We start from the raw sequence: 27,567 nt of genomic DNA, 5'->3' as shown, positions 1-27,567 counted from the left end.
TTATTATTGATACTCATTCTGGGACTATGTATTGTGGTATAAGAAACGCTACACCAGCAGCACAGGGCATCACTACTGCTATGTACAATGGGGTCCAGAGGGGAGGCCAGGATATTTGGGTCATTTTTCAAAACAAGGTGAACTTACCCTAAATTCACCTTTTGTAACATGTTACACATGCACTTGGGGTGTAACATATTACTTTGGAGCAATAACCTGCACACCCCCTCACCCTTGTGTCAACTGGTGTAGGATCCTCTCCCCGTACTCGCCGTCACATTTTAAAAACAGTGTGGCTGTGCTTGGCTACACCCATGCAGCTGCATCATTCATTCACAGAGTTCTGGGAATGAATGAACCACAAGTCCCATCTTCCACCACAGCAGATGGCTTGTAGTTCTCAAGGAACTGCGAGGGCACTGGTGAGCATCCTTGTAGTTCATTGAATCTTCCTGCACTTTAGTAGCCGTACTGAAGGTTTGAAGGAGCTTGGCATTGCACTCACAATCCACTGATCACAGGTGCAATGCTTTTCAGGCTGTAGTGTAAAAAAAATTATAAATGCACTTTTTTTTTTTTACGTGCAAAATTAGTGAAAAAAAAACAGTGCAATATGAGCTCACTGAAATCACTCTACAATTTCCCTTCCTCTAGCTTGCTATGATTAGCAGTTCATTGATCTTTTTTTTTTAACCTGTCTGGGATTGTCTTTAATAGTTCCTTTGATAGACTGCCTATTTTGGGCGGTCCTAGGCATTTTTTTTCTATCTATTAAATATTAATTAATTTGTAAACCCTATTGGACCAATTTACTGAAGCATTGCAAACAAAAACAAAACAAAAAAAGAAACAGTGATGATATGGAATGTGCATTGATCCATGACAACCATAAGATTTTTTCTGAATGAAATAGAGAATTCTAAATGGCTGTTAATGGATTACTGAACCATGCACATCATCATCATCATCATCAATGATCATTAAATATGCTGTTTTATTTTGATATCTCCCATTTTTGCCATCACGGCTTATATTAAGTTAATAGGATAATGTAAACTACCGGTATGTGCAAATTTAATATACTATATCTTACTGTTCTAGTGTGAAATCATTAAACATGGGCTTACTTAGATGGAGGCTTGCAAAGTGAAACTAAGAAGAAAATATTTGGGTTCCTCGGGAAGCTCGTAGTGAACACAGTCTTTGAAGAGCTGCTTCATTTCTTGATATGTTATTTAAAATGAGTCATTTCAGCAATGTTTTTTAACATTTTGTAGCAGTAAAATGTCCAAGAAATTTTAGTACTTTTAGAAAACCCGTGGACCCCATGTATAATAAATAGAGGAAAGTAATGGAGAGAAATGTAAGGAAATGGGAATATAGCACCCGGGCTGATTGCAGCTGTCATTTTTCTTTACAGTGTAGAAAAAGATACAAGTACTGATTGGTTGCATTGGGCAACACCTTCACCTTTTCATTCCATTAAGCCCCTTTTACACGGGCATCATCTGTTTAGTCACTTTCTTTAAAAGAATACGGTTATATCCCTTCACATCCATTCCAATCCGTTTCAAGGGATCTAGACGTTGCCTGTTCTGTTTAAAAAATGGAACTGAACAGATGCAGATGTAAATGGAGGCTCATCCGTTTACATCCATTTGTCTATAGAAATTAGTTGTTGTCCGTTTTTTTTCCGTAAAAGGATGGATGAAAAATGGACACATGAAATGCCCGTGTGAAAGGGGTCTACATTTTTCCATGAGAACTTATGTTTTGTCCATTCAGGGTAAAGCAGCAGGTTTTGCAATAATGCTCTCGCAGCACATACTCAGCTTTCCTTTCACTTATTTAATTGGCTGGGAGTGAGGAAAGGAAGCCCTGTGTAAGCTTGGAGTCAACTCTATTTGGAGCTTACATAGGGCTGTGCTGGTGCTGTTGGGAAGGGGGGCATTAAAGTGGACCTTGTAGTACAACGCAAGCACAAGGTCCTTCTATAGTGTCCGGGCTCCTTTCCCCCTTAACAATTACCTGCTGACAGTATGTCTAAAAAGTATCTGTACATAAAAAAGTTCATACTGACCTTTCCCGTTTTCCACAAGGCACAACACCACCATCACCCAAGATTCCTGGGAAATACAGAGCAGCCAAATCTCAGGAGACAACATTCCAGTTCATTATAAGAGCATATTCTCGTGAGATTTGGGCTGCTCTGTATTCCCCCCGGATCTTTCTGCAAAGTGGCTGACCATTACTAACTTTTTTCTATAGGGCTTACTCACAGGAGATAATGCTGCCACCTCCTGAATGAAAGTATTTTTTTCAATCCCAATGGGGACATTACATTCTTCTGCGGCCCTGCAACAGCCATAGCCATGTTTGGCCTGTGGTTTTGGCACAGTCATATTGACATCAGTGTGTGAGTTTGACAAACTGTACAGTCTGTCAAGTTAAAATTGATATGCCAAGGTAAAATTGTTGACGCATCATTGGCTGCAGCAATGTAAGCATACCTGAGTGACCAATTTGTCTACTCGTAGATGAATGGTAGGGGAGGTAAAAACGGGGATCAGCCACCTGTTTTTACCACCCCTGGCACCCATGTGAACCTAGCCTTACCGGTATCTTTTGGACATACTATCAGCAAGTATTTTCTACAAGATAGAGATCCTGAACATTATACGTGGACATTGCATTTTACTGTAAGGTCTGCTTTAAAGTGATTATGTTGCTTTGCACTCCATAGGCAAAAAACTGGTTTTCTTTAAAATATTTATGTGACGTGACAAACAAACACATCAGTGTGCTACAATGTGTGACCAAATTAATTTTAAATAATTATCATAGACTTCAAACAGTTGTACAGGTATCTCAATCATATGTGCAAAAATATATATACTTTAATCCAGTCCTTGTGTTTCAGAAAAAAATAGTGAACCGGTAAATGTAATAACCCACCATTTGAACACTCTTCATTCAATGCATTTTTGCAAAATAAACACCCTTTTCTGCAGTGTGTATCACCACCACTCAGTGTGCTCCTCTATATATGCTCACAACTACTACAGGCCAGTTAATTACCGGGCTCTATAAGTTCTTGATAGTTATCTCTCTGAGAGCCAAGTATTTGTTGTTGGTCTCCATGACAACATTGAGATGCTATGTAAGAGGAATGGTGCAGGGTGTCTGCTACCCTCTGATGAAGTCCCATCTCTGGTAAGTCACGTGTAGGGGCGGAGCCACACGCTCATGATGTCATCATGTTTCTGCTGAGCCAATACTCGGCTGTCAGGGAGAAAGCAATTACCAGCACATTAGAGTGATTGGATCCTCTGACCACTATTGTGAATTGCCTTGCATGTTATGTGACTATAATTAATGGATTTTTGGAAGCAATATAAAAATATTCATAAAGAGAACATTAGATTCAGTTTTATTTTGTTGAGGGGATTTTTGGAGAGATACACAAAATAAAATTTGTTTGCCAGATTTCAATTGGTGGAACATCTTACCATGTACGTACGGCAGCGCCTATGTGATTACCATCAAGTGCTTATAGACCTTCTGTAATTAAGTTGTCTATTGTGGAGGTGAGCATATATAGGAGAGCAGTGAGTGGTAAAAAGAGTTTTTATTTGCACAAATACATTGAATGAAGAGTGTTCACGTGGTGGATTATTACATTTATTGCTTCACAATGGACTTTTTTTGAACACATGGACTGGATTAAAATATATTTTTTTGCACTTATGATTAAGATATTTGCACAATTATTTGCAGTTTATAAGAATAATTTAAAATTACTTTGGTCACACATTGTAGCACATTTATATATTGTAGAAGTTTTGGATGTTTCTATTATGATTATATGAACATTATTTATTTGTTATTAGCACAAAGTTGATTAATTTTTAGTATTGTTTTACTTCGGTGGGTGAGTCACAGGATGTGCTAGCTGCTTTATACCTCATATATACAGTATATAACAATTTTTTATTGCGTATTCTAGGTTTCATTCAAACAATCAGTGGACTTACGGAGAAAATATTCGGCAGTGTCTGCTTCATAATCTGCATCCTCTGGAAAGTGGTCAATTTGTTTGCACACGCCCTTAAAATTACCTAAAGAGAGATGTGAAAAATGTGTCAGAATTTTCTTTGCAAGGTTACTGTCAACATGATGACCCATTCAAACACACTTGCACTAAACATTAACATCACCACTACAATGCCATCTTTCTGCTGCCTATTGCTGGCTAATGTACAATGCAATGTTTTTTTTTAATTAACGGTGGACTCTAGGCAAAATATATATTTAAAAAAAAAATCAATGCAGTGCAGTCAGAATAGAGCCCATGCCGGAACGTACCTCTTTCTTTGCTGCGTTGGGGAGATTTCCCCCCACTTTGCGTGCTGTCAGCAGAACAAGGAAAATCTCTGCAGTGGGTACACAGCAACGAAAAGCTGACAACATTCCTAACCTTTCCCACTCAGTACAACATTGTATAAAAGTTCTGGCTGGGGTTCCAATTTAAACACGATTATGTATTTTTTTTCCTACCAGACATATAGGAAAATGCACACACCATATCAGTTTTACTACATTTCGGGTACTTTAAAGAAAACCTGGTTAGGAACAAAAGATAAACCCTTTATTATTTTTGCAACAATTCAAGTGCTCTTCAGTTTGCCAAAGTAAACCTGTCATCAACGCAGGCGATCCAAACTAAACATATATTATTAAAAATGCATAACCATAGGCTACCTTCAGTGAAAACAGCATGTCTAAACGATCAGATGATTGTATGCAAATCCTGCTCTTTATGTAATTTTTGAGCTTGGCCCAGCAGCCCATTAAATGAAAGACCTATAAGGAGTGGGTCCATGTTGATATGTACAGGAAAATGTAAGATTTGCACATAACGTAAAGAGGAACTTCAGCTGTTTTTTTTTTTTTTTTAAGTCAGCATCTACAAATACTGTAAGCTGCTGGCTTTTTAAAATCACAGTGCCTGGAGTCCAGTGCTGTCTTCCCACAGCTGATTCATTTTTACCGCTGCGGGTCCCCAGTGCCACCATCTAGTGTATGGGAGCTGGCTGTGACTTCATGAGGAAGCACAACCAGCACCCCCACTTTGCACATGCATGCTCACACAGCTGTCTGTGAATGGTCCTGCAACCTTCTTGGATATTTGACCTCGCCCAGGAGGCTGCGGGAGGAAAGGGGGCAGAGCAAGCAGTGTCATCCTCACCTAGGTGAGGCTTGCGCAATGGAAGTATAAGTACTGGCTCCCCCCTTTCAAAAAAAACATGTAACTCAGTCTGAGGATAGGGAACAAATCAGCGGTATTTCATTTTTTTTTAGTAAAGTTCTGCTTAAAGCTGCTTACATATCTGGGTCAACTTTTTTCAAGATTTTTTTTTTTGAGAAAAAGTGGATTTTATTCTTGAAGCAGTCTATTAGCAGCCATCTTTTCTTCTCTGGAAGGGAGAAAAATTAAAGAAATCTGCCTGCAGCTCTTATTTTTATGTGTCAGTCCCAGAAGACGGCACATGGTGCTAACTGTGAATCAGAGAGGAGGGTCAGCACTGAGAACTAACTCTGTCTTCCTTCAGATCCAAATATTGACTCTTGTAGTGAATACGCAATAGTAGGTGGACCAGCATCTGTATACAACAAAGAATTATGCACACTGACGTAACTAACACTGCGTTCAGATCCGTAATTTGCATCGTTTGTTTTAGAGATCTGAGCGCAAGAAGTATTCTATGCTATGAGCCCTTGAACACAGCTGCATTTACATCTGTAAAACTGTGCTGTGTAAAGATCTGTGAAAAAAAAAATAGAAAATATTATACTAGATCTTGCTGGCAGAAAGTTCCAGAGTAAAAAACATGAATATGGTCCATATAATGCTTGCATTTGCACACCTATAGGCACATAAACGTCTGTACGTGTAAATGCTCATAAAGATTACGGATTGCTTCCAACTCCCAGAATTGAAAGGGGGATGTGAAATAAGCACACATATGTATATGTGTAAAATACTGTCCAGTAACACAGATTTTTTTTTTCTTTATTTTATCCAATCTGAATGTAGCATTAGTTTACTGCCATATAATTGCTGTGCGTACAGGCTCATAAAACACAATGGGCTGCATTGAGATCCATAAACCAAAAAGAGCCTGAAGGCTTTAAAATGTTGTGTTTTGGGCGCCTTTTTGCAAGAGCTCTTACTAATCAGAATGCGCGTTTCTTGAAGCACTTTACTGCAAACAAGATCCAGCATAGATGACCAGTAATTTCTTTCACAATATTTTTGTTATAAAATAAATAAATAAATAACAAAAAATGTGCTTACAGAGAAAACAACAGACATCAGGCTCAAAAGTAATAGTTATCATAAAACCAGGCCATCCACAGCAAGAACAAATGGCCCTATTATAGACCATAATTAACTAGTAGTAACAAAAGTAAGGTGCTGATATAACAGTGCACTCCGCTAGGGAGGTGAATAGAGATACAGCTTTAAAAAATCAAGTATCATAGAAATAGGCATTGGGAAAACCCAAAGGTTGTAAAACTCAGCAAAAATAGTGATCAAGACAGCTTCTGAGGTCAACATACAGTATATGTACAATAGAGGCCAAAAGGCCAAGCCAAGATTCAGTTGGGCTTTCATGAAAGCCACAATTTTTTTTACATTTTTTTAAAAGTCATCATAGGCTTTATGTTCTGGTTTGTGACAGGTCTTGGTTTCTGACGGCAAAGTGATGGACAGTTATTCACCCCGTAGCTTTTATAAACAGCACTGAATAAAGCACTGTCGAGCAACCAGTGCACCCATTAATGCCTGTGAACCAAGCCTTCTAAAGCTGGCCATTGATGGGTTAATTCTTATCCGGCTCAGCAGGGGCAAAATTTGGTTCAGTATGTAGGCACCTTGGCTCAACAAAAGTCAATTGTTTAATTTATTTATGGCGAAGGAACATATTGGAATATTTCCGGCCATGTGTTGTAGCAGGGGATTACATTCTGCATGGGATCTCTCACTAGCTAAGAAATATACAAGTGATAGGGGGGTAGAGCCGGCGCTCCTGTATGTACAGGACCCAGGTCCCTTCAGTTCAGCAGCAGGGCCTGGGGGCAGAGAAGGAACTCTTTTAGGGCCAGCTCACATCACATGTAGTCCAGTGCATTTTTTTTTTGCATCAAAAAATGCATGGGAAGTAGGTTATATGGTTTCCAATGGCATAGTTCACACCAGTGCGGTCAGTTCCAGAAAAAAAAGTAGAACATGCTGCATTTTTCCTGCACTGGACTGTACTGGAACGTGGTAATACACATCAAAAATCCACTGGAATGCATGAAAAATGCATCAGACCCCAGTGCAGGAAACAAAAAACAGGAAAAAAAAGCATCTGGAATGCACCTGGAAACACATAAAAAATGCACCTGAACACGCCAAAAACGCGTTTAAAAACCTGCATGCAGAAACGCATCCGGAATAGATCTGGAGTGCATTTTTGTGGTGTGAACCAGCCCTAAATGCCTTTGGGCGCATGTACAGTAATCCCAAGGGCCGCGGCTTCCAGTAATAAAGTACAAGTTCTCCAGGCCCATTAGTTCAGCAGAAGGGGTTGGGGACAGATATGGGACTATTTACTCATTTTTTTGGAGCATGGCAGGTGGGCTGTATGCTCAAAATCGATGTGATGGCACAGTATGCATTTTTCCAGTTTCCATTTATAGATGTCACAGAACCCTAAGGTGAATTTTAATATCTTTCAGTGTTCATTTTTTCCTGTGGCTGTTATTTCTTAGAATACAATAAAACTTATACAGGTTAGCAGAATTCACTTTATGAGACTACATGCAATTTCAGATAACTGTTAAACCAAGGTGGGCCTGCTGTGTCAATGGGCAGCACTTAATTTAAATAACAGTAATTTAGCAGTTACAGCAATCAGACTGTGGGGAAGGATAAGAACCTCTTTTAGGATTTTTTTTTTTTTTTTTGCTGTTGGCGTCCTTGTTGAGATTACCTGTCATTGTGATACCTGTCAGTGAAATAGAAAGTGGGGACAAATCTCCCCAAAGGAACAGCAGACAGTAATAAATACGTGAGTGAGCCTCAAACCCTTCTTCACTTGGGCTTGTGTACACTTGGTTTGCCCTTAAAATCCATACCAGACCCTTATTTGTTATGGATAGAGAAGGTATCCAGGCAAAAAAAAAACCAGCATTGGAAAAATTCCAATAATCCTGCTCCTACTTTTGGTCGTATTACCTAGGCAATTTTCTTCATTTTATGGACACGGATTGGCCTTTGATGTGATCACTCTAATCTGTGCTTTTACACCACTAACCACTATAACCACCCATTTGGTAATGATATCTAGACACAAAACAGGTTTGTGTTATATAGGAAAAATAACATTCAACAACTAAATGAAGCAGAATAATGTTAGTTATGTGGTCATGTTATACCCCTAATCAGACTATACAGGTGAAAAAGTAGGACAGCCTCTACTTTCTCCCATTCCTAGTCTGTCACGTGCTATTTTGTAACTCTTGTGTGCACACACCATGTAAGAACTCGATACAAATTTTTATGGACTAGTACAGATTTAAATTTACAATAATGCAGCGCCCCCCCCCCCCTCTCTCTCTCTCTCTCTCTCTCTCTATATATATATAATTAGCAGAGTGTCCCAGAGAGAGCCAGGAAAAGTCCTGTTGGGGGTTTATATGTCTCCTAGGCTCCTCTCATACACGTTCAGGGTTCTCTCATCCACAGTTCGGTTCGGATCTTGGTCCTTTCCCCCAGGCCAATTTAAACTCACCTGTGACAGACAGCCAGTGCTCTCTGCCTGGGAAACACAGACAACACTGGTCTATGAGAGCAAAAGATTGGTAAAAAGCTATTAAGCTATATCTGTGGAAGCTGACAAGCTGTAGGCTTGCTTGGCCTGGTAGTTAGGGCCTGTATATATTGTGTGGTTAGTGCCGAGACACGGCTAGGTTTTTGTTTCGCTATTTTTTGTTCTGTTTGTTTTTCTGAAACACTGTACAGCACCTGTATATAGACTTGTGCTGTATATATCACCAATAAACACCACACTGTTTGTCACTACCTCACTGGATTTGCTATCTGTGCCTGAAAGACTGCTCATCCTAGGGAGCTTTGTTTATATATGTGCCTCCCACTTTTTAAGGGACCAAAAGTAATGGGACAATTGGCTGCTCAGATGTTCCATGGTGAGGTGTGTGTTATACCCTCATTATCCCATTTACAAGGAGCAGATAAAAGGTCCAGAGTTCATTTCAAGTGTGCTATTTGCATTTGGAATCTGTTGCTGTCAACTCTCAATATGAGATCCAAAGAGCTGTCACTATCAGTGAAGCAAGCCATCATTAGGCTTGAAAAAACAAACTCATCAGAGAGATAACAAAAACATTAGGTGTGGCCAAATCAACTGTTTGGAACATCCTAAAAATAAAGAACGCACTGGTGAGCTTAGCAACACCAAAAGACCCGGAAGACCACGGAAAACAACTGTGGTGAATGACCGAAGAATTCTTTCCCCGGTGAAGAAAACACCCTTCACAACAGTTGGCCAGATCAAGAACACTCTCCAGGTGGTAGGTATGTGTGTCAAAGTCAACAATCAAGAGAGGACTTCACCAGAGTGAATACAGAGGGTTCACCACAAGATGTAAACCATTGGTGAGCCTCAAAAACAGGAAGGCCAGATTAGAGTTTGCCAAACAACATCTAAAAAAGCCTTCACAGTTCTGGAACAACACCCTATGGACAGATGAGACCAAGATCTGCCAGAGTGATGGGAAGAAAAGAGTATGGAGAAGGAAAGGAACTGCTCATGATCCAAAGCATACCACCTTATCAGTGAAGCATGGTGGTGGTAGTGTCATGGCGTGGGTATGTATGGCTGCCAATGGAACTGGTTCTCTTGTATTTATTGATGATGTGACTGCTGACAAAAGCAGCAGGATGAATTCTGAAGTGTTTCGGGCAATATTATCTGCTCATATTCAGCAAAATGCTTCAGAACTCATTGGACGGCGCTTCACAGTGCAGATGGACAATGACCCGAAGCATACTGCGAAAGCAACCAAAGAGTTTTTTACAGGAAAGAAGTGGAATGTTATGCAATGGTCAAGTCAATCACCTGACCTGAATCCGATTGAACATGTATTTCACTTGCTGAAGACAAAACTGAAGGGAAAATGCCCCAAGAACAAGCAGGAACTGAAGACAGTTGCAGTAGAGGCCTGGCAGAGCATCACCGGGGATGAAACCCAACGTCTGATGATGTCTATGTGTTCCAGACTTCAGGCTGTAATTGACTACAAAGGATTTGCAACCAAGTATTAAAAAGTGAAAGTTTGATGGAGGATTGTTTATCTGTCCCATTACTTTTGGTCCCTTAAAAAGTGGGAGGCACATATACAAACTGTTGTAATTCCTACACCGTTCAACTGATTGGATGTAAATATCCTAAAATTGAAGGTGAAAGTCTGCAGTTAAAGCACATCTTGTTCGTTTCATTTCAAATCCATTGTGGTGGTGTAAAGAGCCAAAACGATTAGAATTGTGTGGATGTCCCAATATTTATGGACCTGACTGTATATACAGTATCTCACAAAAGTGAGTACACCCCTCACATTTTTGTAAATATTTTATTCTATCTTTTCATGTGACAACACTGAAGAAATGACACTTTGCTACAATGTAAAGTAGTGAGTGTACAGCTTGTATAATAGTGTAAATTTGCTGTCCCCTCAAAATAACTCAATACAGCCATTAATATCTAAACCACTGGCAACAAAAGTGAGTACACCCCTAAGTGAAAATGTCCAAATTGGGCCCAATTATCCATTTCCCCCCCCGGTGTCATGTGACTCGTTAGTGTTACAAGGTCTCAGGTGCGAATGGGGAGCAGGTGTGTTAAATTTGGTGTTATTGCTCTCACTCTCTCATACTGGTCACTACCCTGTTTCCCCAAAAATAAGACCTAGCATGATTGTCGGCGATGGCTGCGATATAAGCCCTACCCCCCAAATAAGCCCTAGTTAAAGTCATTGTAGGTCTTATGTTCAGGGTAGGGCTTATTTTCGGGGAAACAGGGCAGGGCTTATTTGGGGGGTAAGGCTTATATTGCAGCCATCACTGACAATCACGCTAGGTCTTATTTTTGGGGAAATAGGGTAGAAGTTCAACATGGCACCTCATGGCAAAGAACTCTCTGAGGATCTGAAAAAAAGAATTGTTGCTGTACATAAAGATGCCCTAGGCTATAAGAAGATTGCCAAGCCCCTGAAACTGAGCTGCAGCATGGTGGCCAAGACCATACCGCGGTTTAACAGGACAGGTTCCACTAAGAACATGGTCAACCAAAGAAGTTGAGTGCACGTGCTCAGCGTCATATCCAGAGGTTGTTTTTGGGAAATAGATGTATGAGTGTTGCCAGCATTGCTGCAGAGGTTGAAGGGGTGGGGGGTCAGCCTGTCAGTGCTCAGACCATACGCCGCACACTGCATCAAATTGGTCTGCATGGCTGTCATCCCAGAAGGAAGCTTGTTCTAAAGATGATGCAGAAGAAAGCCCGCAAACAGTTTGCTGAAGACAAGCAGACTAAGCACATGGATTACTGGACCCATTTCTTGTGGTCTGATGAGACCAAGATAAACTTATTTGGTTCAGATGGTGTCAAGCGTGTGTGGCGGCAACCAGGTTAGGAGTACAAAGACAAGTGTGTTTGTCTACAGTCAAGCATGGTGGTGGAAATGTCATAGTCTGGGGCTGCATGAGTGCTGCCGGAACTGGGGAGCCACAGTTCATTGAGGGAACCATGAATGCCAACATGTACTGTGACATACTGAAGTAGAACATGATCCCCTCCCTTCGGAGACTGGGCCACAGGGCAGTTTTCCAACATGATAACGGCCCCAAACACACCTCCAAGACGACCACTGTCTTGCTAAAGAAGCTGAGGGTAAAGGTGATGGACTGGCCAAGCATGTGTCCAGACCTAAACCCTATTGAGCATCTGTGGGGCATCCTCAAACAGAAGGTGGAGGAGCGCAAGGTCTCTAACATCCACCAGCTCCGTGATGTCGTCATGGAGGAGTGGAAGAGGACTCCAGTGGCAACTTGTGAAGCTCTGGTGAACTCCATGCCCAAGAGGGTTAAGGCAGTGCTGGAAAATAATGTTGGCCACACAAAATACTGACACTTTGGGCCCAATTTGGACATTTTTACTTAGGGGTGTACTTACTTTTGTTGCCAGCAGTTTAGACATTAATGGCTGTGTGTTGAGTTATTTTGAGGGGACAGCAAATTTACATGGTTATACAAGCGGTACATTCACTACTTTAAATTGCAGCAAAGTGTCATTTCTTCAGTGTTGTCACATGAAAAGATAGAATAAAATATTTACAAAAATGTGAGGGGTGTACTCACTTTTGTGAGATACTGTGTGTATATATGTGTATATATATATATATATATATATATATATATATATATATATACTCTGTATAATAAGGGAGAAATCTGGTACTGGTTGAAATGCAACTTCTTAATGCCCTAATTTTGAAAATCCTAAACCGTGCACAAGGAACACATCAGAACAAAAGTTTTGGGCTTCTTTACCCTTCTCAGGTTCTCAGGTGTATATTGTAATCCATTTATGACATGAAATATCCAAAACAGGAAACGCATCATCCTCACATATACAAGGTAGCTAATAGAATCAATTGCTACATATCAATTAACCCCTGTGATAAAACATACTGAGACACTCCAATGTACAATATACAGTATCTAATCCAAACAATGTAGTACCAAGACAAACTTCAAATACTCTATTTTGGATATTTAAGACTTAAGTGTAGCTGAAAAAAAATCAGCACAAGGGGCATTACTTACCTTCACTAGGATGTGTCCCTTGTGCTGCTGTGTCTTCCCTTAAATTAAATCTTCCTCCCCTGAGTTTTTCTTAGTTTCTGTCAGTAAATTTTGTAAATAAGTAATTTTTCTCCTTCACTGATGTGCGCTGAGGAGGCAGCACTAATAGGCTGCACTGATGGGCACTGATGAGGTGAGACTTATGGGCACTGATAAGGCAGCACTTATGGGCACTGATTAAGTGGCACTGATGAGGCAATATTATGCCGAACTGATGAGCCCTGATGGGCACTGATAGGCAGCACTGGTGGGCACTTATAGTGGGCACTGATAGGCGGCATGGATAGGAGGCACTGATGGGCGGCACTGATGGGCTTAAATGGATGGCACTGATGGGCAGCACTAATGGGAATTTATGGGCAGCACTGATGAGCAGGCACAGATGGCCACTAAAAGGCAGCACTAACTGGCACCAGTAATGGGCACTGATTTGTGTCACTGATGGGCACTCATGGGCACTGACTGGTGGCACTTCTGGGGCTTTGCTGTAATCAGGGCACTGATGATCAGTGTCCTGATTACATGTCCTGTTCTCCACTGCAAGGAGATGCCGCTGATCCGCTCTCCTCGCCGTACACTCTGTCAGGCAATGGGAGACAATTATCAGCACTTCCTGTATTTACACGTGACCGGCTGTGATTGGATGCAGCCGATCACATAGTTAAAGAGTCGCGTCAGCGGCTCATTACACAAATCGGGGTTACGATGTGTCCTAGCAACACAGCTCGGCGGCGATGCCACGCTGAGCGCCCCCCGCGGGTGTGAGGGATCGGTTGTTCAGGTGCACCATCATATGATGTCCACCCAGAACGAGAGCCGCACTGTCCCTCCATCATTTGACGGTGAGGGGAGGGAGGCAAGTGGTTAAAAATAAACAAAAAAGGCCGACATTCGTCCCATGTGTGTATGTCGCTCTGTCCGACACTTTGCCGGCTTATTTCGGAGGTGTATGCTGGAAAACCAATGGCAGAGAGCGCTGACTGGAGTGTTCTGGCGGGGGGGGGGCGCCCCCCTGTCAAAACACAACAGCTCAGTGGGGGAGCTTGCGGAATTATTCTTGCATGGTTAGTACAGCTGACCGTGTTGAACGAAAAAAAAAAAAATAATAGTGTTTACCTGGGTTAAGTATCGAGAACAGATAGATGATTGATAGCCTCACCTCCTTCATTCAGAGATGCAAGTTCATTAACATACAATGTACCACCCAAGCACAGTACAGAGTTAACTATGACAATTATTACTCCCCAGCCCCTCCCTAACTTTAGAGAAATGTAAATGTATTTTATTGGGATTTTATGTGATATACCAACACAAAGTGGCACATAATTGTGAAGTGGAAGAAAAATGATAAATTGTTTTCAACATTTTCTATGAAACAAATATGTGGAAAGTGTGGCGTGCATTTGTATTGATACCCCTAACTAACATCTAGTGGTACCAATTGCCTTCAAAAGTCACCTAATTAGTAAATAGAGTCCACCTGTGTGTAATTTAATCTCAGTATGATTGCAGATGTTCTGTGAAGCCCTCAGAGGTTTGTTAGAGAACCATAAGTAACAAGCAACATTATGAAGTCCAAGGAACACACCAGATAGGTCAGGGATAAAGTTGTGGAGAAGTTTAAAGCAGGGTTAGGTTATAAAAAAATATCCCAAGCTTTAAACATCTCATGGAGCACTGTTCGATACATCTTTCGAAAATGGAAAGAGTATGGCACAACTGCAAACCTACCAAGACACGAACGTCCACCTAAACTGACAGGCCGGGCAAGGAGAGCATTCATCAGAGAAGAAGCCAAGAGGTCCATGGTAACTCTGGAGCTGCAGAGATCCACAGCTCAGGTGAAAGAATCTGTCCACAAGACAACTATTAGTCGTGCACTCCACAAATCTGGCCTTTATGGAAGAGTGGCAAGAAGAAAGCTATTGTTGAAAGAAAGCCATAAGAAGTCCCATTTGCAGTTTGCTAGAAGCCATGTGGGGGATGCAGCAAACATGTGGAAGAAGGTGCTCTGGTCAGATGAGACCAAAATTGAACTTTTTAGCTTAAAGCGGGGGTCCACCCACACCGCCAAAAAAAAATAAAAAAATATTAAAAGCCAGCAGCTACAAATACTGCAACTGCTGACTTTTAATACATGGCCACTTACCTGTCCCAGGGTCCAGCGGTGTCGGCAGGCGACGCCGAGAACCCGCTCGGTTCTCGGCAGCTGCCGCCGCCATCCTAGGTGAGGGAATCAGGAAGTGAAGCGTTGCGGCTTCACTTCCCGGTTCCCTACTGTGCATGCGCGAGTCGCGTTGCACGTCCCAAGTGGTCCCCGCTCTCTCCTGGGAGCTGTGTGTTCCCAGGAGACAGCGCGGTGGGGACGGGAAGAGGCGTAGACTCCCATGGGAGTCTATGCCGGAAAGGGGTGCAAATACCTGTCTTAGACAGGTATCTGCACCCCCCTCAAAGGTGCCAAATGTGACACCGGAGGGGGGGAGGGTTCCGAAAAGCGGAAGTTCCATTTTTGTGTGGAACTCCGCTTTAAAAGCAAACTCTATGTGTGGCGGAAAACTAACACTGCACATCACCCTGAACACACCATCCCCACCATGAAACATGGTGGTGGCAACATGTTGTGGGGATGCTTTTCTTCAGCAGGGAAAGGTAAGCTGGTCAGAGTTGATGGGAAGATGGATTGAGCCAAATACAAGGCAATCTTAGAGAAAAACCTATAATGCCACGTACACACGACTGGTCTTTCCGTCAGAATAAACTCTGAAGGACTTTCCGACGGAGGTTCGATGGAATTCCGCTGAAACTGTCTTGCCTACACATGATCACACCAAAGTCCGACCATCTAGAACGCGGTGACGTACAACACGTACGACGGGACTAGAAAAAGGAAGTTCAATAGCGAGTAGCCAATAGTTGCCGTCTCGTACTTGCTTCAGAGCATGCGTCGTTTTTTGTCCATCGGAACAGCATACAGACGAGTGGTTTTCCCGATAGGAACTGATTCCGTCCTAAAGATTTGAAACATGTTCTATTTCTAGGTCTGTCAGAATTTTCGAAAGTGTGTGAAGCCCACACACGATCGGAATGTCCAATGGAATAATTCTGTCGGAACTTTTCTGACGGAAAGTCTGGTCGTGTGTACGCGGCATTAGAGTCTGCAAAAGACTTGAGACTGGCACAGAGGTTCACAGAGGTTCACCTTCCAGCAGGACAATGACCCTAAACATACCGCCAGAGCTACAATGGAATGGTTTAGTTAAAATCATATTCATGTGTTAGAATGGCCTAGTCAAAGTCCAGATCTAAATCCAATTGAGAATTTGTGGCAAGACTTAAAAATTGCTGTTCGCAGATGCTCTCCATCCAATCTGACAGAGCTTGAGCTATTTTGCAAAGAAGAATGGGTAAAAATTCCACTCTCTAGATGTGCAAAGCTGGTAGAGACATCCCCAAAAAGACTTGCAGCTGTAATTGCATCGAAAGGTGGTTATGCAAAGTATTGATTGAGGGGGGATGAATACAAATGCACGCCACACTTTTCAGATTTTTATTTGTAAAAAATTTTGAAAACCATTTATCATCTTCCTTCCACTTCTCAATTATGTGCCACTTTGTGTTGGTCTATCACATAAAATCCCAAAAAAAACATTTAGGTTTTTGGTTATAATTTGACAAAATGTGGAACATTTCAAGGGGTATGAATACTTTTTTAAGGCACTATAAATAAGATTTTTCAGCAAATAAAAAGGTAAGCAGCAATTTTTATATTTTTCAAGTTATGGTATCTAAATGGGATGTAAATGGGAAAATGTAACAAATAGAAACCAAGTGTTATGCCAATTTGGCTGCAAAAGCAGAAATACACTTTAAGGGGCATTTTTACAACCCTAAATCTACAATTATTGGACACAAAATTGTGCCCGTTTACTGAATGAGAAATATCCACAAAAGAAAAAATGGTAAAAAAAAAATTGGATAGTCAGTTATTTCTTGATAATGTGACAGAGGAACCAAAAAACCCTCACTTAAAGCACAGTAAAGTGCAGTATTGCCTTCATAAAACAGAGGGCATGTACATGTCGTAACTTCCATCACAAATCCACAATAAAAGCAGACAATGTTATACTGCCTACTACCCTAAAAGGAGCAATAAACAGCTTCTAATATGTTACCATTCAATATACAGGTACACTCTTCACTGGAGCCACATAATCTCCAGTAAATGTATACATTCTGCCCTCTCCTGCATCCAAAACATACTGTATATGTTAATACAAACACACATAAGGCTTACATAGATTAGGGGCCAAATCGCATTTGTTTGTTACTTCAAGGGTACAATGCTGTGTTATACATTTGGAATGGCTCTCCAATGCACCTGCATTGTAGCATGCTGCAGTGCATGGCAATGCATTGTAGTGCATTGCCGTGTGTTATGCTACAAAAAATGTAATTTCATTTTGGACATGATTGGGTGCACTGGCAGCCCATTCAAAATGAATAGGCTGCCTTAATGCAAGCCACAATAATGCATGTTAATGCGTGTGTGTTACTGTACTGCACAAATGTAAATGAGCCCTAGATGTATCCTCAGTCCTGTAATTTCTCATGTATCACCATAATATACTGCTTTGGTGGCAACATCAGAATTGGCACTTGGTTTGGTTACCTCTGAGATCTGCCGGTCTGTGGTTGATTCGAAACTACAGTACAATGCTGCATACAATCAACAATCACCTTTGATTGATCCAACTGCAATACACTATAAAGGCTGATCAATGATTGATTACCCTGAGTTAGAGAACAGAATTGTTATTGCTATTCCCCAAGCGTTGATAGGCTGTTACAGGGCATAGAACAGTCATGTGACTGTACACTTATGAGGACAGAGAAGAGCAAAACGAACAATTGGCTGGTATACATTGCAACACAGTGATGTCACTGTTCTTCAATGAATGGGGGCCAATTGGTGGTCACAGTGTGTTACATCACAGTAATGTAACTGCTATACCTTGACAGAGGATAAGCAGTGATTGGTTGCTAGGGATTATAGTACAATGATATACGGTAACTTCTGCACAAATAATGAGTGGTAGAGTGATTTTGGTGAAACTGATTTTGCCACAAAACTACCATTTTTAGTTTCTCGTGAAATTGCGCCAGAGGACCCAGAGTTCCACTTCCAATTTTGAGCTGCTTAAGCAAAGTTTAGTTGAAAAAAAATCTACTGTGTATTTTTTTACTTTATTTATTGGATGTGTGTTTTTTTTTTGTGGGGGTTTATATACAGTACTTTTGTTTAATATATTATCCTTTGTATTTGTGTTATATTCCATTTCTGTGTAATTGATTGTCATTTGTGTACTGCCGCTTTTTTATTTTTCTACTATTTTTTTTTTTTTTTGCTCTTTTTTTTCTTTTTGTGGAAAAAAATAGCTTTTTATGGGTTATGGCACAGTGATGCAGGATGTTTAGGAGCTGATTTACTAAAAGCAGATAGGCTGTTAAATTTACAAGGGAATGTTTCCTTAGCTTAGTGAATGTAGTGAAAATTCACATTGCAAAGAATATATAATCCCTTGCAAGCAAAATAACATAAAAAAACAGTATTTTTTGCTTGCACATGATTGGATTGGATAACTAAAGAGCAGCAGGGCTTCAGCTCATTTATTAGGCTAAAGGAAAATTCCTTTGCAAAGAGCAAATATCCTTGAGAAGTGAACAGCCTATTTACCTTCTAGTATATCAACCCATTAGCGTTTGTTGAAATATACGTAGATGAGGTCTCAGTGCTGATTCATTAATGTTTTGGCTGTTATTTTCTTTAAAGAAATCAGTGTGGTCATTTTTGTGGAGCCAACTATTAAACTTGAGCAAGCTCTCTGGAGACACAATAAGTAGGAACACTTAAAATTCTAATTTCCTGAGTGTTACACCTCTTCACATGGTGGGCACCACCCTCTTCAAATGGTGGGCACCACCTCGCTTCCTGCTACACATCCATTGTAACCATTACTTTTGTCTTTCTGTGACACAGGGTCAGCTGATAGCAGGCTATTGCCCCTATCAGCTGACAGAGTAGAGCCACTGCAGGCTTGAGTGGAATCTCAATAATATCCACTTCGCTGCTTGAATGACAGCTGGCTCTACCATTCAACACACACCTGAGAGCAGGACCCAGCAACTCCCACCTCCTCCCTAGCCTAGTGAGCACTGAAGGAGCAGAGAAGGGATCAGTGACTGCCAGTCACTGCTCTCCGCCCTGAGCAGATTGAGAACTGCATGATCAGCCATCAAGTGATCACTCAGATCTTAGTCTTAGAGCCAAGGTGGCACAGCTGCAGCATCACATCGATGCTGCACCATGTAGGTGAGTATGTACAGTATCTCATAAAAGTGAGTACATCCCTTACATTTTTTGTAAATATTTAATTAAATCTTTTCATGTGACAACACTGAAGAAATGCCACTTTGCTAAAATGTAAAGTAGTGAGTTTACAGCTTGTATAAATTTGCTGTCCCCTCAAAATAACTCAACACACAGCCATTAATGTCTAAACCGCTGGCAACAAAAGTGAGTACACCCCTAAGTGAAAATGTCCAAATTGGGCCAAATTAGCCATTTTCCCTCCCCGGTGTCATGTGACTCGTTAGTGTTACAGGGTCTCAGGTGTGAATGGGGAACAGGTGTGTTAAATTTGGTGTTATTGCTCTCACTCTCTCATACTGGTCATTGGAAGTTCAACATGGCACCTCATGGCAAAGAATTCTCTGAGGATCTGAAAAAAAGAATTGTTGCTCTACATAAAGATGGCCTAGGCTATAAAAAGATTGCCAAGACCCTGAAACTGAGCTGCAGCATGGTGGCCAAGACCATACAGCGGTTTAACAGGACAGGTTCCACTCAGAACAGGCCTCGCCATGGTCGACCGAAGAAGTTGAGTGCACGTGCTCAGCGTCATATCCAGAGATTGTTTTTTGGAAATAGACGTATGAGTGCTGCCAGCATTGCTGCAGAGGTTGAAGGGGTGGGGGGGTCAGCCTGTCAGTGCTCAGACCATATGCCACACACTGCATCAAATTGGTCTGCATGGCTGTCGTCCCAGAAGGAAGCCTCTTCTAAAGATGATGCAGAAGAAAGCCCGCAAACAGTTTGCTGAAGACAAGCAGACTAAAGACATGGATTACTGGAACCATGCTCTGTGGTCTGATGAGACCAAGATAAACGTATTTGGTTCAGATGGTGTCAAGCGTGTGCAGCAGCAAACAGATGAGGAGTACAAAGACAAGTGTGTCTTGCCTACAGTCAAGCATGGTGGTGGGAGTGTCATGGTCCGGGGCTGCATGAGTGCTGCCGGCACTGGGGAGCAACAGTTCATTGAGGGAACCATGAATGCCAAAATGTACTTACTTTTGTGAGATACTGTATGTTTATTTTTTAGGTCCCATACTTCTCCTTATAAGAAGGAACTCCACCCTTACTATCAAAAATAAAAATTCTAAATCATACGTGTCCCTGTATAAAAGTAAGAAAAAAAATATACTAGTCCACTGAGTCCAGCATTGTCTCTTGTTGGAAAGCTCTCCCTACACTGCTCCTCTTCTGCGCTGCTATCTTGCATTGAGACCCCAGGCTGCCATATTGCATTGAGATCTGGTGCATGTGCAGACATGTCTCAGGGATCCATGCCTCTGCATGTTCCGGCCCCCCATCACATGCACAGACATGCCATGCGCCCTGCCAGTAAACTGGGAAAGACCATGTGCCATGTGAAATCCTGCAAGCTGCCTCCTGGAATGTATGATGTGCAAATTTCAGGGGGCAGTTTAGAGGACAGTGCGCATGCACAGATATGCCGCAAGGGATCCCAGAGTGACCCATGGCACCCCTGCTTATGCGCAGGGTCCCAGTTTGTCATCCTTGCCTAGGTGAGAATTAAAAACCTGGACTTTTGAAAAAAAAAAAAAAGTACCTTCCTTAAACAAAACATTTTTTTGCAGTTGTGTTATAGGGAGGGGGGAAAAGGCAGGAGAGAAGAACTTTGGAAAAGGGGTGAAGGTCTGCATAAAGAGGTGTTCCACCCAAAAGTGGAACTTCTGCTTATTTGCTCCCCCCCCCTCCAGTGCCACATTTGGCACCTTTCAGGGGGGAGAGGGGAACAGGTACCTGTTTTTGACAGGTCCCTGTCCCCACTTCCGGAAGACGGTGCCTGGGCACCATCCCTCGGAAGTTTGGCCTCCTTCTCCTTCCTGCTGGGCCAATTAGGGAACTGTCTGTGAAGCTGAAAGGTTTCCCTTAGTGGAGATGCTGTTTTCCCTTAGTGGAGATGTCGGCGGCAGCACCAGACAGCCGATCCGAAGATCGGCTGGGGTGCCGACATCGCGGGCTCCCTGGACAGGTAAGTAAGTGTCCATATATTAAAAGTCAGCAGCTACAGTATTTGTAGCTGCTGACTTAATTTTTCCCCCAGGCTGGAACACCTCTTTAAATTAGTTGTAGACATAAAATCACTGGAAACTAGGCATGGCCAGTGTGCTGCTCAAACCACCCTGCCTTCCTCTGACTCTGCATGGCTCTATAGGTATAGCTGCCTCCATTGGGGGTGACAGAAAGTTGGCACTTCTCTGCTTTAATAAATGGTTTTGCAATGAATGGAAGAATTCAAGGCTTGATAGCAAGCATATTAGCTACAAGTTCTATGTATCTACTATAGATCTTTATTAACGCTTCTTACATAAATCATTTTCAAGTTGTTTCTGAGAATTGGTTATTTTCATACAGTATATCTCAAGGTCTGTTACCTTTCCAGTTAAATGTCACAGTTTAGGACTACACGTTAAAGAAATATTGATTTGTCTTATGGAATTACTATTGAAGGATTCATGTTGCAATGTTTTCAGGGTCACCTTGCTCCTAGGTATGTTTCCAAGCCCTCTTCATCTACATCTATCATTTAATTCCAAGTGCAGCACCTGCCTCAGACTTACCCATCAGTGTAGCACCTTGTACAGAGCATCAGACTGTCACCTACTGTGTATTTATGCAGATTTTCCAACATTATAGCTTGATGGTATAATGGATTTTCATGAATACATTAACTAATCACCTCATCATCATCATCATCATCATACAAAACATCCTCTGAGGCAACTATTTATAAAGGTCAAAACCAGTATTTCTTTAATTTTTTTTCATAGAAAATATGTCCAGCATTTTTTTCTTCTATTATAACCCAAATCATTTGTTAATATACTAACCGATTTGACACTTTTTCTATCAGCAATTATAACAAGGAGCCCCAATAGACAAGCGGGTCCCATACAGAGATCAGATGGATCGCACAGGAAAACAAAATTTAATTTGAGGAACATTTCAAGAGGGACAGTATCCCGCCACAAAAATGTATATTTCCTTCACTGCAAGCACTTCTGACTGCCACAGATGGATAGTGTTGGGCGAGCAGCTCAGACCGAGCATAAGTTTGGCCCGAACATCGCCCATATGGCGAACACCCAAATTTGCATGGCGTTCGGCAGGATATTCGCCTACCACAATGCACTGCATGCGGCACAGTGCATTCTAGGGCCCTAATGGATGAAGCAATGCACCTGACCGCTGGTCGGGTGCAAGTCTATTCTCAATCAGGGCACAGAGCACTGTCAGAGCCCTGATTGGACAAAGTCATCATGACTTTGCCCAACCATGGCTCAGTGCTCATAGTCCCACCCCACACTATAAAAGGTTCCTTCCCACAGGAACCTTTTGCAGTGTGTTATTGGAGTAAAGAGAGATAGAGCAGGGCTCAGTTAGCTACTAGCTAGTTAGTGTGTTATTGTGACTCTAATGCCCTGTACACACGCTAGGACATTGATCGGACATTCCGACAACAAAATCCATGGATTTTTTCAGACGGATGTTGGCTCAAACTTGTTTTGCATACACACTGTCGCACAAAGTTGTCGGAAAATCCAATCGTTCTGAACGCGGTGACGTAAAACAAGTACGTCGGGACTATAAACGGGGCAGTATCCAATAGCTTTCATCTCTTAAATTATTCTGAGCATGCATGGCACTTTGTGCATCGGAATTGTCCACACACGGTCGGAATTTACGCGAACGGATTTTGTTGTCGGAAAATTTTATAGCCTGCTCTCAAACTTTGTGTGTCGGAAATTCCGATGGAAAAAGTCAGATGGAGCCCACACACGGTCGGAATTTCCGACAACAAGCTCCAATCACACATATTTCGTCGGAAAGTCCGACCGTGTGTACAGGGCATAAGTGTAGAGTGTCAGTGTAGTGTTAGTATGTTAGTGTAGTGTGAGTATAGTGTAGTGTGTCAATGTAGTGTGAGTATAGTGTCGTGTCAGTGTAGAGTGTCAGTGTAGTGTTAGTGTACTGTGATAATAGTGTAGTGTGAGTGTAGTGCAGTGTTTAACAGCATTACATTACATTTAGTGCTGTATACAGTGCTGTATACACGTTTGGTTTATTTTTGGTTGCTGCGTCTTTTTTATTTATTTGTTCCCTGCCTGTCCCCTTTTTTTTCATTGTCAGCCGCAGTGTTTCTTACTGCGATGCTGGTGTTCCCACTTGTTTATTAATTTTATTATTTTTTTAATATTTTAACAATTTCTGTGGCAGTCCTCAATTTAAAGTGCACCAAACACCACTTTTCATTCAATAAAGTGCACCCAATCACCTAATTTCCTAGTATATATTAAATTTGGGTAATAAGCCCCCCCCCATCATGTCTGGGAGGCCAACAAGGAGAGGCAGACGTTTCCATGCCTTTATGAGGTTGCCAGCAGCATCTGTGTCCACAGGCAAAGGTGGATGTGGTCTGTCCTCAAACAGGGCAAGTTTGTCTCTGTTTAGTAATGTTGCCCCTTGCTATTCAGCCACAGCATGCAGAGGAGGTGGTGGACTGGCTTACTAAACCATCCTCATCCTATACCACCCAAGCTGTAACTAGTTTGCAGTCTGCTGCAGCTGCCAGAGCGGCCTATTCTGCCTCCTTATCCACAGCTACTCCTGCCATAGCCCCACCATTATGCACGGAGGAGTCAGTAGAATTATTTGAACACAGCGTTAGCCACTTGCTTCTTGATGCACAGGCATTACTTGATTCTGATGTTAGTTCTGGGGTTGAGGAAGGGAGTAACGTGAGCCTACATTGAGGGGAGAACACTGATAAACAACAAATTGGCAGTTATGTTCCCGCAGCATATTGTCAAGTTCGCTCCAGTGACGATGAGGATGGAGGGAATGATAATGATGAGGTCACTGACTCGACTTGGGTGCCTGATAGAGCAGAAGAGGAAAGTGAGGGGGAGGCACAACCCCAACGAGGCAGGATGACCTCCAGAGGCACCCATCTTGGAACAGTAGGGGACAGCCACCCTATTCCTTGAGATTGTGGAGCTGTTATCTCCCTGCCTACTTCCCAGAGCTCAGCTGTTTGGTCCTTTTTTAGCACATTTGCAGCCGATTGCACTGTCGAAATTTATAATCTCTGCCTCAAGCAGATCAAGTGTGGCTAAAACACCAGCCATTTGGGTACCACATGCTTGCAAAGGCATTTAACCTCTCACCACTTAGCCCGTTGGCAAGAGCACCTGAAAGCCACACAAAATGCACACACTTCTTTTCCTCACGCCTCACCTTTCATCTTTACCTCATCTATATCTCATGATGACCTCTCAGCAGCCTCCACTAACGGGAATAATGGTATAGCAAAGGGTGTCACAGGTCCTTGCAACAAGTCTGCCAGCAGCACACCACCATCTGTAAGTATAGCAGGTAAATTTCTCTGCCCAAGCTGCTGCAGAGGAAAAGAAATACACTCTCTGCCACCCACATGCCCAGCATCTAAATTCCAGCTTGTCCAAATTGCTGGCTTTACAACTCCTACCTTTCCGCTTGGTGGATTCTGCCCCATTCCGTGAATTTGGAGAATGTGCTGTACCACAATGGCAGGTTCCCAGTCGCTATTTCTTTGCATGTAAGGCCATTCCAGCTTTGTACTATCATGTGGAAGGCAATGTTTTAGCATCGTTGGGCAAGGCAGTTAGCAGCATGGTCCACATTACTGCTGACATGTGATCCAGCAAGCATGGTCAGGGACAATATATTTCGTTCACAGCACCCTGGGTAACTCTGCTTGCAACTAGGAAGGATGCAGGACAAGGCTCCATGCTGGAGCTTGTTTTGCCACCATGTCTCCATACAGCTGGTGGTGATGATGCGAGATCTGTAAGCTCCACTCCTTCCTCCTCCTCAATGCCCTCTTCTGCTGAATTATCCTATGAGTCACCAGTACCCCCTAAGCGTTCAAGGGGCTATTCAATGAGTCAGGCTAAAAGATGCCATGCAGTGCTTCAGCTGGTCTATCTAGGGGACAGGAGCCACACCAGAGAAGAGATTCATTCAGCTCTGCAGGGGCAGGCCCAGAGGTGGTTAATTCCATGGCAGCATGAGCTAAGAATGCAGGAATGGTGGTGTGCGATAATGGCACTAACCTTCTGTCCACCCTTCGACAGGGAACGATGACACCTCTACAATGTCTGGTACATATCCTCGATTTGGTGGTGCAGCGTTTCAGGTACCCAGGGTTGCAAGATCTTCTAAGGCAGGCCAGAAGGGTCTGTAGTCATTTCAGGCGGTCATACACAGACAGTGTTCGGTCGGCTGAAATTAAGCGGGAATTCCATCTGCCCGTAAACCGCCTGTGCTATAATACCGCAGCAGCTACACAGAGGGTAACAAACACAGAGATGTTCCCTCTGTACAGAGCCCTGTGTTGATTACCCACAGCTAATCAGCAGGTCCTGGCCATGAATCGTTGGCCAGAACGTGCTGTTAGGTTCCCGCTGTGTACAATCACAGTGGGTGCCGGTGAGGGGCAGGCATACACATGCTCTAAAACCGGAAGCAAGCAGCAAAGTACGAGTACGTCACTTTTCCTGTATGGGCAGCCTGTCCACAGTACATTGCAGGGGAGTCTGCAAGTGGTTAAGAAAGCAAATCAAGTTCCTATGCAGAGATCCTCTGCGACTTAGAACTGATAGGTAATGTAAGTATGTTTGTGCTATACCTGTGGGATCCACACCGAAGCTGGAAATTGCTGTGGTTGACACCGCTACAGTGATTGCCAAATGCTTTTGGGTCCCATGCCAAGTGGCAGACCTGCTGCTTACTGAACACAGGAGGCCACTGGCTCGACAAGGGCACAATTTGCATTCATTGAATTCATTCTCTGTGAATGCAAATTCTTGTCTAAATTGGAGGAGGTGGAGATGGTAAAGTCACTGTCCCGCATCTTCACCTCCTCCAATCAGAGAGTCAACACAAAGGAGAGCAGTGCCAATCTAAGTGCAGCAATGTAAAAACATTTATTTCAATGTAGACAATTGGGAACTCACAAGATCATAGCTTTGTCAGCACATTGGATTATTAGGGAGGTTCATCCTCTCATATGGGAAGGTGGTCGGCTCGCAGGTGGAGAGGCAGATGGTTCGTCAGATTGCCTGACGAAGGAGCACGCATGCTCGGAACTCGCGGGCGGGGTGACAATACAATGTCTCGATGGGGGGGGGGCGACCGAGCTCCAACGTGGACGCTTAATGTGGGCCGAGGCCCTAAAACACAAGGCAGACATTCTATGTGTCCAGGAGACTCATTCCCAGGAATCCAAAGCCCCGACATGCACCAACAAAGAGTACCCCTATGTGTTTTTGACATGCACGCCAGGACATAAAAAAAAGAGGAGTTCTAATTGCACTGAGAAACACGCTATCCTTTCAACACAAAGAAACCATTCTGGATGCTAATGGCAGATATATCTTCCTTAAGGGAGATATTAATTCAACTCCATATACGGTGGTATCTCTATATGCACCAAATTCACACCAAACCCGTTTTCTCAACAGGCTTCTTAAGAAGACGAACCACACCTATATTCCAACCTCATACTATGTGGTGACTTTAATCTCTTTGTGGACCCGAAACTAGATACAACGAATACTAAAATGAATAGCAACTCATACCTGAACAAAGCTATTCACAGTGCAGAACTCTTTGATGTTTGCAGTTGCCTAAATGCGAATGCTAGAGATTACACCTTTTTCTCTCACAGGCATTGCTCTTATTCACGAATTGACTTATTCCTCACTGATAAATGGTTATTACAAAAAATGTCTTCTGCGCAGATCCACGATATCACGTGGTCTGATCATGCAGCTGTTACTATTACCATCAATGACCAGGTTGTCTCCTCTTCCCCACCCATCTGGCGCAATAACATCAGATTACTACAAGAACCCCGCACGTCCACAATCATATTTCAACACCTTAGCAATTTTTTTCATGATAACACAAAATCGGTAGAAAACCCTTTTACTCTATGGAACGCCCATAAGGCATATATGAGGGGAATACTAATTCAGCTGGGTGCTAGAGAAAAGAAGCGACACACAGCCCATATCAACTCTATTCTGACTGATATACATTCCTTAGAATCACAAAATAAACAAACACCTGACCTCAATCTCGCCCAACAACTCTCTACATTAAG

At 42.5% G+C, this 27,567-nt stretch overlaps 1 protein-coding gene across 2 annotated transcripts in view; it reads right to left on the bottom strand.

The window, feature by feature from the left end:
- Window positions 1-27,567, bottom strand: part of CACNG2 (calcium voltage-gated channel auxiliary subunit gamma 2) — a 286,653-nt gene that overhangs the window by 162,452 nt on the left and 96,634 nt on the right. For both annotated transcript variants that reach the window (XM_073592500.1, XM_073592501.1), the window contains exon 2: window positions 4,035-4,118. In XM_073592500.1, coding sequence (XP_073448601.1) covers window positions 4,035-4,118 — 84 coding nt within the window. The remainder of the gene's footprint in view (window positions 1-4,034; window positions 4,119-27,567) is intronic.

Source organism: Aquarana catesbeiana, linkage group LG07, assembly GCF_042186555.1.
Source record: "Aquarana catesbeiana isolate 2022-GZ linkage group LG07, ASM4218655v1, whole genome shotgun sequence".
NCBI classification, from domain to species: Eukaryota; Metazoa; Chordata; class Amphibia; order Anura; family Ranidae; genus Aquarana; species Aquarana catesbeiana.
This window is presented reverse-complemented; position numbering and strand designations above follow the sequence as displayed.